The following is a 15,566-nucleotide window of genomic DNA, read 5'->3' as shown; positions in this document are numbered from 1 at the left end:
AGGAAAACCAATATTTTTCTAGTACCCATAAAAAATTCATGGCAATTAAAAATAGAAAGTGTTTTGTGTATTACCTGCAATCTCCCTTGCTACCCATTGGGAAATGTAGCTCTGCCTTCCAGACTCCGGTTATCAGTGCAGTTCCCTCTAAGCTGTCTTTCTGCATGCCACTGTGATCATCCTGAGACAAAGGACTGCTTATTCCAACATGGGTTCCTTTCACCGAAACCTGCACTGTGACAGCACCTTCAATTCCTTCCCTGCTGTTCATCCACAGTCAGCTACCACTTTCTATGGTATGTTTTCAAAATCTCCCACAACCCTGGGGTAAGAGGTATCATCACTCTCTTTTCAGAGATGGTAAAACTGGGGATCAGAGTGATCAAGTCACTTGACCTAGGTCACACAGCACAGATGAGGAAATCAAGGCACTCTCCAGCATCATAAACCGTGGTTTAACTTGCCTCCAAAATTTTCTTGGGCACCAAAATCACTGCAAATGGTGACTGCAGTCATGAAATTAAAAGATGCTTGCTCCTTGCTTCTGAAGAATTGATGCTTTTGAACTGTGGTGTTGGAGAAGACGCTTGAGAGTCCCTTGGACTGCAAGGAGATCAAACTAGTCAATCCTAAAGGAAATCAGTCCTGAATATTCATTGGAAGGACTGATGCTGAAGCTGAAACTCCAATACTTTGGCCACCTGATGTGAAGAACTGACTCATTGGAAAAGACCCTGATGCTGAAAGGATTGAAGGCAGGAGGAGAAGGGGACAACAGAGGATGAGATGGTTGAATGGGCACCACTGACTCGATGGACATGAGTTTAAGCAAGCTCTGGGAGTTGGTGATGGACAGGGAAGCCTGGCGTGCTGCAATCCATGGGGTTGCAAAGAGTTGGACGTGACTGAGCGACTGAGCAAAGACAACTCATTCCCTATTTTACAGATGAGAAAATTGAGGCACAGAAGGGTTAAGGCCAGTGACACTTTACCATTGAAAAGGGTCACAGGTGCATTCTAGTGGCTGGAGGCAGCAGGACCTTATGAAAAGACCCCATTTCCCCATTTACATTTGAGAGCCCTCTTGTCCAAGCAATGAGGGCTTTTTTTTTCCTGGTGACACTGAGGAGAGACAACCTAGGAACCCTTTTTATGCACAGTTGTAAATTAATGGTCCTGTTTTGAGCAACACATTGAGTGGGAACAGCAAGTTCACAGTTTAGTGTAAAAAGAAAACAGAAAGAGGCATTTTTCAATGAAGCCCTCATTTTTTTTCCCTTTAAACAACAGAAAGCAATTACTCTACTTAATGGCTGTCCAATGCAGGTTAATTGGGAGCTTGGGGGCAAGGCAGGGAACATGGGGCAGAAGAGCTGCAACAAGGTCTCGGAGGACACAAATATGGGATGGATGGGACCAAACGCAGTCGAGTTGATTCAAAAATGAGCACAGCCAGGGCCTCTGCTTTCCCTGGAGATGGGGTGGACTGGCTTCCCACTGACCTACTCCTGACCCAGTTCAGGTAAGGAGGCCTTGTCTGCTCACTGGACTCTAAGCATTGTCTTGCTAATTTCCTAGGGCTCATGGTTAAGAATCACCAGCCTGTGTCAGTTTGGGGACCTTTGTGTTCTCCTGATTTAGCTTCTCACTCAAATAATGTGAGTGGCTCAGTTCAGCTTGTAAAGAATCCGCCTGCATTGTGGGAGACCTGGGTTCGATCCCTGGGTTAGGAAGATCCCCTGGAGAAGGGAAAGGCTACCCACTCCAGTATTTTGGCCTGGAGAATTCCAAGGACTACAGTCCATGGTGTCGCAAAGACTGAGTGACTTTCACTTTCACTTTCAAATAATTTGACATACAGAGATTCCAGTTCTAGCTCTCTGAGTTCAAAATTCAGTTCAATAGAACACAAAATATTTGACAAGAATTTCATTGAGTTCCCCTCCCCTGTAGCATTTTCTTCAGCTTTTGTTTCATAGACTAGTTCACTGTGGGTCATTCGTGTATTCATTGGACATTCAATAGATATTTCCCAAGCTAAGGGCAATGTGTTAGGTGCTTAGAATGCAGAACTCAACTGGACACAGCACAGTAAAGCAGAAAAAGAAAAGATGATTTGAAATGGGACTCTGCCACTTATGAGTTGTGTGGCTTTTGGCAAATCATTTATTCTTCCAAGTCTTAGTTTGTTTAATCTATAAAATGAGGATAATAATACCTTTCATGTGCTTAAAGCATTTGGCACACAGTAGGTGGCCTGTAAATAGTGGATGTATTTTTGCCCCAAGCCATAACAGGTTGGACAAAGAAAGAGCTCTGTACATCACCACTGATGAAGGCAGTTTGGGGTTTTAATATGATGCACTGAGGATAGAAGAAGGGCATACACAGGGAGAAGTCTCAGCGGGCAAGGGCAGAGTGAGGGGGGTGGGGGAGTGGGTGTGGGTCTGTCATCTACCTGCTGGTGAAATATTTGGTAACCTTTGTGAATTTTCACATCTTCAATTTAGTTTTGAGGACAGCATTCACAATACCTCGTACAGAGCAAACTGTAGATCCTCAGACCTGGAAGGAACAAAGGTCTGACTAACATTCTGATATTATAGAGGCAGATACAGTCCACCCATATCATCTAGAAATACCCAGGCTTCCCCCAGAGACAGGGAGTCATGTCTAGCGATGAAAGCTCTGCCTGGAGAACTGGATTCAATTTCAAATCATCAACCCACAGGTGTGGCTGATCTTAGACAAGTTATTTATCCCCTTCTTACCTTCATTCCTACATCTATGTGGATAATAATGGTTATACTGGAAGTAGCTCATGTAGATTTTTCATAGATCCCTAGGTCAACATCTATTATTGTTGGCTATTAAGAAGGCTATAGTCAGGGGCTCTGCCCTCAACAGCCTGATTCAAGAAGAGCGGGGACAGCTGGGAACAAACTCTCTCCATCCTGCCATTGCTGGAACAATAGTGGTTTCTGGAATCCACACGGGCAGAGTAACCTTTGAATATGAAGAACAGCTCTCTATGTACACAGACAGGGCAAGGCTGTATTGATTCAGACCATAGAGCAAGTCAGTCTAAATTACAGTCAGATCAGAAAAGAAGGCAATTTTATTACTTTCCGTCACCAATGTGGCTTATCAACATGCTTCTGCACACACATTCTACGGGGCTGAATTAATGAACGGAGGGAACCTATTCATAATTAGCAGCACCTATTTGTGTGCCAACAATTCATATGCAAAAGTCAATATTCAATGGCAACGACAGCATTTAATTTACAGAGCAAATTGTCTTTAAAAACAATTTACGTGATAAGCTGCTCCTGCGGACTGCCTGCTTAGGTGAAGTGCAGATTTGTTTATCAAATCCTTTCCTTCAAGAGAAGCACTGGAATTGAGTGGAGCTCCAGCCCAGGTGGTAGGAGGGGCCCTTAAAATACTTCAGGACAAACCTTTGAGACCCCAGAGGAGAACGTGTGGGGGTCTCTTCCCAGGTGGCACCCGTGTAGACATGATCCAACCCTGTAGCCAGAATCAGCCTTTCCAAGGTCATGGGCATGTCTTGGAAACTGGTAGAGTCCCAAACAACACAGCATTTCTTCTTTGAGATGTTTCCCCAAGGGATCTGCTTGGACCAGCTACATCTGAATCTCTAGGGGCTGTTAAAATGTAGACCTTTCCTTATCCTGTTCCAACTGTTGCAGATACCTCAAAATATCATTCACACACATCACCACCTCAAAATAATAGGTCACCAGAGTTGCTGCTAGATCTTGTTTTATAATGTTCTAATAAAAAACATATAATGACTATATCACCGTTTAGCTAAAATATATTGATAACTGTCTTTTAATATAATTAGCTTCCTTTAGAAACTGGTACACTTTATTTCATGCATTTAAAAGTACTGTTCTAAGGCAGGGTCCACAGGCTTCATCAGGTTGCCAAAGGGGTCCATAGAATCCTTAAATTTAAGACCAATCATATAACTGACCAGTGGCTGGAAGACCCTGTAATCAAAGGTATCTCATGACTTTGAGGGTTTGATGGGAGTGGAAGCACAATTTCCAAATTCAGGTGCCAAGAAAGTAGCTCCAGTGACCATAATGAGCCCCTTCAGCTCAAATCAGTGACTGCTTCCCTTTGCAGAGGTGCAAGCCATGTACTCAAGGTAGGATGACTGTCCTGGGTATACAGGGAATTCTTGGGAAGAGGCACAAGTTGCTTTATGAGTCTTGAAGTCTTTTACAGCTCAGAATTTTCTAGAATTTCACACTACCTCATACTTTAACATACTCTAGCATTTCTGTGATCATTACTCTAGTTCCATCTGGAGCTAACATATGGCTGTGTCATTTGACAATCAATTGGATCATAAGTAAATACAGTTTTATATTCCTCTGGTTGGCCAGACTCAGGCCAGACCTGAATCAGGGGGTGTAGAAGCACAGCAATCATTACTCAAACTTGGGACACCCCAGCCTTCTTCTCTCCACCTTTCTGCCCCTTCTCTCCCTCTCTTCCCATCTCTCTCTTTGTCTCTGTCTCTCCCTTTTTTCATATATCCCAAGGACTGACTATCTGCCAAGCAGTATTCGTGGTGCTGAGGTTACAACAATGAACAAAACAAATATCTCTTCTCTCTGTGAGAATATATTCTAATAGCAGGAAACAGACAATTAAAAAAATTAATGAGTCAACTATTGAGGGTGTCTGGGGGAAGGAAGAAGGGGAATGATTGCTAATGGCTATCAGGTTTCTTGTTGGGGTGATGAAAATGTCCTAAAATTGATTGTGGTTATAGTTGCATAACTTGGAAACACACTAAAAGCCATTAAATGATGATACATTTTAAGTAGGTGAACAGGATATGAATTATATCTTAGTGGACTTGTTACTGAAAAACAAAAAGAAATATTGAGCATGTCATAGGGTAATAGCTGGGGAGAAGGGTAAAGCAGTGAAGAGGGACCAGGGTTCTTAGGGTATTATAATTTTAAATAGGGTGGTCAGGGAAAACTTCATTAAGGGGTAACATTTAGGTGAGGCTTGAAGGTAATGAGGAAATAAGCTATGTGGATATCTGGAGGATGAGAGTGGTTTAGGCAGAGGGAACAGTATGTGCAAAGGCCCTGAGGTATGTCTGGTACATTCAAGGAACAACAGGCACCGGTGTGACTGAGTTCAGCAGGCCTGGGGAGGAAGTGGAGGAAGATGTCTGAGGGATACAGGTGGGGAGCCTGGATGAAATTTTGAGAATTTTGGCTTTTCCTGTGGATCAGATGGGGAGCCAGTGGAGGATTCTGAACAGACGTGGTCCCGTTGTGGAAATCAACAGTCTTTACAGCATTTACCGTGTGCCAGGGACTGCAGAGACCTCCCTGGTGGGTGTCAGCTTGCTGAGTCACCACAACTATATTCTAAGTGAAGTATTACCATATTCTCTGCTTTATAAAAAAGGAAATGGAGGCTTAGAAAAGGGCAGGAGGCTGACCTCCATCAGAGGCGGTCTTTACCAGTCTACCTGACTCCAGAGCCCTCGGCTTCACCACGGCCATCAACACTGATCTGTGTACATGCTGCTGCTGCTGCTAAGTCGCTTCAGTCATGTCCGACTCTGTGCGACCCTATAGACGGCAGCCCACCAGGCTCCGCCGTCCCTGGGATTCTCCAGGCAAGAATACTGGAGTGGGTTGCTGTTTCCTTCTCCAGTACATGAAAGGGAAAAGTGAAAGTGAAGTCGCTCAGTCGTCCGACTCTTAGCGACCCCACGGACTGTAGCCTACCAGGCTCCTCCGTCCATGGGATTTTCCAGGCAAGAGTACTGTGTACATAGAAGGTGCTTAATAAAAGGAGTCACCGGATTGGTTACAGAGCACTGCCCTGAGCACAGTCAGCCCCTTGGGCACAGAGTAGGGAGAGAACCAGTATCCACTTACTCAGTTCTGCGATGCTGCCGACACGGGTGGCCAGCAAGGATTGCTCGATGGTCCTCAGCTCGGACTGGCTAAACATGGGCAGTTCTCCCGGCTTGCTGGTCCGCTGCGGGTCCCGGTGAAGGTTCAGGCTGTCTGGCAGGCAGAGCACTCCTGCAGGTGGTGGGAACAGAGGATAAAAGGAAAACAGATTGTTATTTTTCTGCTACCCAAAGGAGGAGTGCAAACCCCTCAAACCCCACACACAGTCTCAAACCACACCAGAGTTGGTACCGCAAAGGAAACATGGGAACTAAGGCTCTGCATCCTCCTGGAAATGATGTCTAGGTCTTTCCAAAGGTCTCCTGCTGATTAACAAACATTTGTCTGTATGTGCACATGCCCCAGAAGAAAATCATTTCCTCAGAACTGGCAGGGACCCCACCTGCGCAGAGATACCTCTTGAGAACTCAGTGGTCACGGTCCCACCAGCCTTCCTGAGGCAGCTGCCACCCCAAGCGCCCTGGAGGACGTCTCTCTTAGCAGTCCTCGGAGGGCTCGCTTTACTTCCCCAGCAAATTCCACTCTGGGTGGTTGGGCTGTTATCTGTCAGACAAAGCTCTGACTTTCTCCATAGAGCTGTATTTCAGGAGCTCAGAAGTCCCCACGGGCTTTTGTAACTTGTATGGTGAATACCCATGGGAGATCCCTGGAATCCAATTATTTTCATCCCGTCCTTTCCATTCCATGAACATTTAGTGAGAACCTGAGAACTTACTTCGATTGACTATTCAGAAATATTCACTGTTCCTGGCATCACCACAACCTCCATAGGCAGAGGGTGCTTTCTTGCTCCTTGACTTTTGGTTTCACGAACTTTGGCCAAAGATATGTTAAGAGATATGATGGAACCAAACATCTGAAAAGCACCTGTGCAGTTGAACTTGCTCTTTTGCGTTTTTGCATTGTCATGAGAAAAACACACCCTGCTTACCCTGCTGGTATAAGGAAGGTGAGAGACCCACAGAGCCGATCCAGTACAATTTTTAGCTTGCAGCTGCCCCACAAAAGCAAGTGTTAATTTAATATGCCATTGAGATACCCAGGGTTGTTCGTTACTCAGTATTATTATGGTGATGACTGACAGATACACCTACTCAGTCAATCACTGAGTAGACAACGAATGAGGCAGGCAGGTGTTGTGCTGCATTAGGGACTGAGGATATGGGGATGGACAGGATACACCTACTCCCATTCTCAGTGGGCTCACAGTCTAAGTGAAGGAGATGGACTATTACACACATAACCACAAAGCCATACAATACATGCTCTATGGTAGGAGAAGATGAGAAGATTAGCAGGTACCTGAACAAAAGTAGTTGTCAATAAGTAGGAAGCATTTATTGAGTGCCTACAGTAGTCCCAATTCTGCTAGGCATTTTGGAGACGCAAAAGAAGCAGAAGATGTATTCAAGAATAAACTCACTGGAGAACCAAGACTGCCAATGACAAAACAGCTGGAGTACAATGAAGCAGTATCAACACACAGGTGCTGAATTATTTAAGCCAACTGTCGGGGCGAGGGGACAGACAGAAGGCAAAGGTCAAAATTCAAGTCCACTCCTTGCCCTGTTTGAACCACAAAAGCTCAGCAAACAAAGGCTCCTCCTTTGAACAGGAGCAGGGAGAGCACACACCTCCTCTGCCCCCTGCTGCATAATTAGTGGCTCCAGCCACACCGACCTAGTCACTTGTTTTAAATATTTTACTTTCATACCTAACAGGCTGACACAGTGGAGAAGGCAACCATAACAGATCTTTTTTGAGTAATAAATAAATGGATAAACAGTGCAAATGATCATCAGAGTTTAATGTTCTTATAATCAGGAAACCAGTCAAATGAGTTTCTGAGATTGTTTTCTAATTATTGTTTTTCAAAAATCTTGGACTCAATAAGAATATATTTGATATCACAACCCAGTACACACAGCCTTCCCAGGTGGCTCCATGGTAAAGAATCTGCCTGCCAAGCCAGAGATATGGGTTCAATCTCTGGGTCAGGAAGATCCCCTGGAGAAGGAAATGGCAATCCACTCCAGTATTCTTGCTTGAAAATCCCATGAACAGAGGAGCTTGGCGGGCTACAGTCCATGGGGTCGCAAAAGGGTCAGATACAACTCAGCGACTACACCACCACCACCAGTACACACACACAAACATACACATACCATCACCACCACCACTACTACACACACTTCTCATGTTTTCCATGAAAAAAAATCACGGAAAATAATATTGATCCTTACTATGTATGAGGCATGCTCCATTTTTTTCTTTTCACTTCGTTTCTATCTTACCAATAAAAAATGTTGAGTGTAGCACCAAAAGTGATTTCATGGCCCACTAGTGGGTTGTGATTAGCAGTTTGAAAAACTCTGTGAGCCAGGCTGGTTCACACCTTGGCATTAACTGGACAATACAGATTGATGATTTACTGGATACTACTTAGTACTGGGCTGGGCTCCACATCAGCTGTAGAGAAGGTTGAGAGGTGATCCCTGCACTTCAGTGACCCTCAGCTTTTCAGGAAAGGCAAAATCTTCACAGAAATGCCCATCATGTAAGGCCGGCCTCCTGCCTGTCCTTTTCCCTTAACACCTGAGTCATCCCCTGATCACCCCAGGCAGGGACGCCCTGAGTCATCCTTGCTTCCTCTGGTTTGCTTACCTGCCCAGACATTTGCTCAGAGGTCAAGTCAAGTAGCCGTTGCCATGGCAATGAATGCTGGGCCAATCCTTCATCTGATGCTTCTGAAGTTCCTGACTCTAATTCAGAGATTTACCACTCTTAAAAGTGCACATGGCAAATGATAGCAGGTGACCATGACCCAGTGGGACAAGTGACCCAAGGTTCAGGGGATGAGGCCCTCTGCTGGAGGAGAGGGTAGTGGTCAGGGGGCTTCACAGTAAAGGAGACCTGGGAGTGAGCCCTGAATGTCAGGGAGGATGACATTCTCTAATGAACAATACAAAAGGCCCTGACATGTACTCACAGGTTTGCTTTCTTACTAATAGCATTATATGCAGCAAATTCTTATCCCAGGCTGGCATCTGAAACATTGCTTCACACATGGGTTGAGGCACAAGCAAATGTGCCTCAAATGTGACTCCAGACTTGGAATCTGGAACCCAGAGCATCAGTCTTGGCTCTGCCACTTTCTACCCATGTTTAACTTTAGGCAGGTCAGAGAGCCTCTCTGGACCTCAGTTGCCTCTTCTGTGAAATGGGAGTGATAAGAATAGCCTTACCTCCCTCATGGCACTGCTGAGGGTGGGGGATGAAATGAGACCATGTGTACTAAAGTATTTCGCACGTGCTGAGCAACAGTACATGCTTGACATATGTTAACTGAGATGAAAATCGGTCAATGTGTATAAACGCAGCTTTGAACTGCTTTATGCTTCATCGTGAGAATAAATAATTTCCCTCAGAATTATTCATCCTTCTTTTAGAGGGTTATGAAATTTAAATGTGAAAATATAATTATTCAAAGAAGCTTTGAAAGCTAGAGTACTAGGATTTGAGAAATCTATAATTGATCTGTTATGCAAAGATTATTATACCAGGGTTTTCCTTTTTTTCTTTTGTTTTGACGACTCTATATGGGGTACACACATTAACTAGAGTTATTTTTTTGTGTATAAAAATCAACTAGGTCATTAAGAAGGTCCCAGCTGCATATTTTAGTGTCAGATACAGGCTTGAGTGTTTTGGAGTACTTATCAATTTCTGTTATTGGAGCCAAGGACAGCCACAGCCTGGTGACTGACCCAAGTTTCAAAACAGGAGAACCAAGGTTCAAATATGACTTTGGACCTAAAGGGATATGGTCACCTCGGAGAGCGGGTGACCATTGGGTATTGTCTACTATGTTGAAGGGGTCACCATCTTACTGAAATCTATCACTGTGGGGTGGGTTATTCATTTGTCTAAGGGGAAATCCATTCACATTTTCAAAGGGGCTGTCAAGTGCTAAAAGACGATGAACCAGCGTCTCTGAATGTCCACATTTCCAGCCATAACCAACCTGGGACTGACTTACCATGTGGAGGCCAGAGGCTAGAGACAGGCTTCAGTCCTGCCCCAGTCCCCTTGGCAACCTGGACAAAGCACTTCCCAGACCTTCAGTCAGCTTCCATGTTTCAAAGAGGGGTTAAAGTATCCACATCATCAGTTTATTGTGTTGATTAAATAAAAGAAATATTTAAGGCCTCCAAACTATAGCAAGTGCCTACTGAATGGCCTCTTCCCATGATGTGAAGCTTTGTTTATCTAATGTCTGGATTCAAATAGTCTTGCAGATCATCCTTCCACAATCCTGTGTGACTGGAGACAGACAACTTTTTGGTTAGGTCATTTAGGACAGAAAATATGAGAATCACTCCTCTGGGTAGGTACCTGGACCAACCACATCTGGCATTCTGTCTCCGCTGGGGGGCGATCTGGGCAGTTCTGCCTCCCTGAATGCCTACCTTCCTATACGATGGTTCCTTGGCAAATACAACACCCTGCCATCCTTTCCCTCCACTCAGCTCTTCTCTGTGTCTCCAGTCTATCATTAGATCAGGATGCTATTTACCCACCAAGAGAAAACCAAATAAGACAACCATCAGCACTCATCCATTCTCCCCTTGATGTGATGATGGTGATGGGAGACAAGGGTAAGGTCTGGCATCCTGGACCCAGGCTTGGGTTCTGCCTTGTCGTTCTCTGGCTGCAAGAAGGAGACAGACTGTCCTGTGTCCTGCCTGCCAAGCTAAGCCTTGTTTTCTGCTAGGTTGTCCCCAGAATTTAAAGTGGAGGGTCCTGGCACAAGTCCCAGCTTTAAGAAATAGGAAGGAAGCAGCTGGGGTGCAGCACACCAGGCCTCAAACTGGCACTGGACAGACCTGGCTGGGTTAAGATTCCTGCCTCACCGTCTCCCAGCTGTGAGGCCTGGGGCTTGTGACTCGGCTCCTCTGAGCCTCTGTTTCCCCCTCTGAAACTTGTTTGATGCTATCTACCTCCTAGTGTGCTTGGGAGGCCGTAACGGGATAATCTACATGGACAACCTGTCACAGAAAAGGGGGTCGATAAATGTTTGTTAATAATCCAAGTGAAGTTCCTTAAAGGGAAAGATTTAGGAATTCAATAACACACTGCTAGAGGGCTTTCTTCTACTGTTCAATTTATTAAGAAATAAGGTAGGAAGTTATCAGATTTTTAAAAATGTTTGCAAAATTGGCTTGGAAACTCCTTTTTATTTTAAGAAATTTGGCAGTGGGAAACAAATTCAGGGCTGGCTTGGCGAGCACATACATCTGTGAGAGGCATGCCATATTCCAATTAGGATACACCCAGACCACAGTTCATTTTCCCCCCACCATGAATTACATTCAATGGGAAAAGCTCTTTGGAAGTCTGAAGCTAAACCATCAAAAGAAATAAGAGGTAGCAAACGCAAAGATGGAGAATTTTCAGAAATGAGTTCAATAACATGCTGGTCCTTGGCAGCTGAAGTGCCCAGGGGAATAAGCATGCCGACCTTAAAAGAACATGAAGATATCTATAGGACTACCATATGACCCAGCAATCCCACTACTGGACATACACCCTGAAAGTGAAAGTGTTAGTCACTCAGTCGTGTCCCAGTCTTTGCAACCCCATGGACTGTAGTGCACAAGGTTCCTCTGTCCATGGGATTTTCCAGGCATGAATACTGGAGTGGGTTGCCATTTCCTTCTCCAGAGGATCTTCCTGACCCAGGGCTTAAACTTGCATCTTCCATGTCTCCTGCATTGCAGGCAGATTCTTTATCAACTAAGCCACTGAAAACCATAATTCAAAAGGACACATGTACCTCAGTGTTCACTGTAGCACTGTTTACAATAGTCAGACACAGAAACAACCTAAGTAACCAAAGGCAGATGAATGGATGAAAAAGATGTGGTACATATATACACTGGAATATAACTCAGCCATTAAAAGGAATGAAATTGAGTCATCTGCAGAAATGCGGATGGACCTAGGGTTTGTTATACAAAATGAAATAAGTCAGAAAGAGAAAAACAAATATAGTATATTAAAGCATATATGTGGAATCTAGAAATATGGTACAGATGAACCTATTTGCAGGGCAGGAATAGAGTCATAGACGTAGAGATGGACATGTGGACACAGTGTGGGGAAGGGGAGGCTGGGATAAACTGAGGTTAGAATTTATATATTTATATACTGTGCATAAAATATGTAACTAGTGGGAATCTGCCATATAACACAGAGAGCTCAGCTCAATGCTCTGTGAAGTCCTAGATGGGTGGGATGGGGGTGGGTAGGAGGCAAGTACAAGAGAGAGAGGATATATGTACACATATACTGATTCACTTCATATGTACACATATAGCTGATTCACTTCATTGTACAGCAGAAACTAACACAACAATGTAAAGCAATTATACTCCAATAAGAAACAAAATAAAAATACATAAAATAAAACAAACAAACTAAAAGAATATGAAGGTATCTATGGATCATTCATTCCTTCACCAATACTAAGCACCACAAAGACAGCAGGACACTTTTCTGTTCGCAAAGGCTCCTGGTCGGCAAGGGAGACAGACCCCTCCACCAACTGAATCACTATGGGAGAAATAGCAGAGCAGAGGCGTGCATGAGGTCCTCATGGATCACAGTGGGTGAGCCAAGTTGGCCTGGAAGTGTCAGGGCAACTTCCCAGAGGAGCTTAGGAGACCTGGGGAAGCAGACATCTTATGGCAAAGTTGAAAGAGTGTGGATTCTGGAGCCTGAATGAATGCTCAGGTTGAACTGCACCAGTGCTACTTCACAGCAACGTCACGTAGGGATGCTATTTAGCTTTCCTGTATCTCCATTCCCTTGTGAATAATATGGGAATAGTCACTGTATAAAATGCTCCTAAGGCCACTGGAAGATCAAATGAGTTAATGCATATAAATCTTGGACCCTATACATAGCTCAACAAAGGTGATGATGATGATGAACATAATGCTGGTGATTAGAGAAGGACTTTCCAAGGAAGAGCAAAGGCACAATTGCACTCATCTCACATGCTAGTAAAGTAATGCTCAAAATTCTCCAAGCCAGGCTTCAGCAATACGTGAACTGTGAACTTCCACATGTTCAAGCTGGTTTTAAAAAGGCAGAGGAACCAGAGATCAAATTGCCAATATCCGCTGGATCATCAAAAAAGCAAGAGAGTTCCAGAAAAACATCTATTTCTGCTTTATTGACTACACCAAAGCCTTTGACTATGTAGATCACAATAAACTGTGGAAAATTCTGAAAGAGATGGGAATACTAGACCATCTGACCTGTCTCTTGAGAAACCTGTATGCAGGTCAGGAAGCAACAGTTAGAACTGGACATGGAACAACAGACTGGTTCCAAATAGGAAAAGGAGTACATCAAGGCTGTATATTGTCACCCTGCTTATTTAACTTATATGAAGAGCACATCATGAGAAATGCTGGGCTGGAGGAAGCACAAGCTGGAATCAAGATTGCCGGGAGAAGTATCAATAACTTCAGATATGCAGATGACACCACCCTTATGGCAGAAAGTGAAGAAGAACTAAAGAGCCTCTTGATGAAAGTGAAAGAGGAGAGTGAAAAAGTTGGCTTAAAGCTCAACGTTCAGAAAACTAAGATCATGGCATCTGGTCCCATCACTTCATGGCAAATAGATGGGGAAACAGTGCAAACAGTGTCAGACTTCATTTTTTGGGGCTCCAAAATCACTGCTGATGGTGATTGCAGCCATGAAATTAAAAGATGCTTACTCCTTGGAAGGAAGGTTATGACCAACCTAGATAGCATATTGAAAAGCAGAGACATTACTTTGCCAACAAAGGCCTGTCTAGTCAAGGCTATGGTTTTTCCAGTGGTCATGTATGGATGTGAGAGTTGGATGGTGAAGAAAGCTGAGCGCAGAAGAATTGATGCTTTTGAACTGTGGTGTTGGAGAAGACTCTTGAGAGTCCCTTGGACTGCAAGGAGATCCAACCAGTCCATCCTAAAGGAGATCAGTCCTGGGTGTTCATTGGAAGGACTGATGTTGAAGCTGAAACTCCAATACTTTGGCCACCTCATGCAAAGGGTTGACTCATTGGAAAAGACCCTAATGCTGGAAAGGATTGGGGGCAGGAGGAGAAGGGGACGACAGAGGATGAGATGGTTGGATGGCATCACAGATTCGATGGACATGGGTTTGGGTAGACTCCGGGAGTTGGTGACGGACAGGGAGGCCTAGCGTGCTGTGATTCATGGGGTTGCAAAGAGTCAGACACGACTGAGCGACTGAACTGAATTGAAAGGCCCAGAGGTATGTGCTCTGCCCACAAGAGTGGTTGGAACAGAGGGTACATGATGGGCACAGAGGGTGCAGAAGTTGGGGGAAGGAGCTGGACTGGGTAGTAGGGGCGGACCACGGAGGGCATTGGGCCAAAAAAAGTTTGTTTTTAAAAACTAATTTTTACCTTCCAGCTATCCTGTTTCTCTCTCTTTCCTTTTCTCAGCCAAAATTCTAGGAAGAGTGGTCAATACCCACTATGCCCACTTCTTCCTCTCCCTCATTATCTCTACACCTACTACCTCCATTTTTGATGGATGCTCAGCAAATTCATGTTCATCCTTCAAGGCCCAACTCAGATGTCACTTCTGAGACCCCAAGACTAAAGAAGTTTCTATACTTAGGAAGCTCTCAGCCCAGAGAGGAAGATCTGTGAGCTGTGGAAATGTCCAGATTTAGGAGATAATCTGGCTCCCAGGACCATGGACTGTGGCCATTTGGAAGTTCTCTGAAAAGCATCTATCTTCTTTGTTCCCCTACACAGCAGTGACACATGTGGGCACAGTGTCATGTGGTGGTAATAACCCAGCAAGGTAATAACCCAACCGGGTAATAACCCAGTCCTGGGTGCAACAGACAGGGAACTTGTGTGTTAGAGTGTTTTGAGTTAAAAACTAGTCTTCGACATTTCAATTAACACATGGCAACAGATCAGAGTCAAATAATGAGGAGGCAGCTTTGTGGACAAGGGAGGCTTTCCTGCTCTACATCAAGTTGGCCATTCTGCTTCCTCTTGAATACTTATAATTCAAATGCATTCATCAATCATTCATTTATCCATCCATCCATCCATCCATCCATCCATCCACCCAAACTTCCACTTTTATTATGGATCATCCTTTAATTAATTAAAGGGTAATTAATTAATTATTTTTTGAGCATCTACTATCCAATACAACCAATACAATGGGGACACAGAAGGAAACAATACAGAGTAGTTGCTCTCTTGGAGCTTAACTTCCATTGATCTATTTACTTATCCACCCACCTAATCTCCCTCTCTCCCATCCATCTATCCATTTCTCCATCCCTCCATTCATCCATCCCACATAATGTGCCAGACTGAGGCTATAATGAAAAGACACAGATCCTCTCCTTAAGAAATTCATAATCTAGTGGGATAAGTACACATGCTTATGAGTGTACTTATGTACAGGAGCTGTAAGAGAAGCTCGTACATGCTACACTAATGGCACAAGTATAAATTGGATATTCTAC

The 15,566-nt window shown here is 44.2% G+C and overlaps 1 protein-coding gene across 1 annotated transcript in view; it reads right to left on the bottom strand.

The window, feature by feature from the left end:
* Positions 1–15,566, bottom strand: part of ABTB3 (ankyrin repeat and BTB domain containing 3) — a 462,092-nt gene that overhangs the window by 123,182 nt on the left and 323,344 nt on the right. Inside the window, exon 4 of the mRNA XM_081591335.1 lies at positions 5,949–6,098. Coding sequence (XP_081447461.1) covers positions 5,949–6,098 — 150 coding nt within the window. The remainder of the gene's footprint in view (positions 1–5,948; positions 6,099–15,566) is intronic.

This window comes from Giraffa tippelskirchi, chromosome 4, assembly GCF_054371585.1.
Source record: "Giraffa tippelskirchi isolate mGirTip1 chromosome 4, T2T-mGirTip1v1.2.pri, whole genome shotgun sequence".
In the NCBI taxonomy this organism is placed as follows: Eukaryota; Metazoa; Chordata; class Mammalia; order Artiodactyla; family Giraffidae; genus Giraffa; species Giraffa tippelskirchi.
The sequence above is the reverse complement of the archived record's forward strand: the minus strand, read 5'-3'. Positions and strand labels throughout refer to the sequence as shown.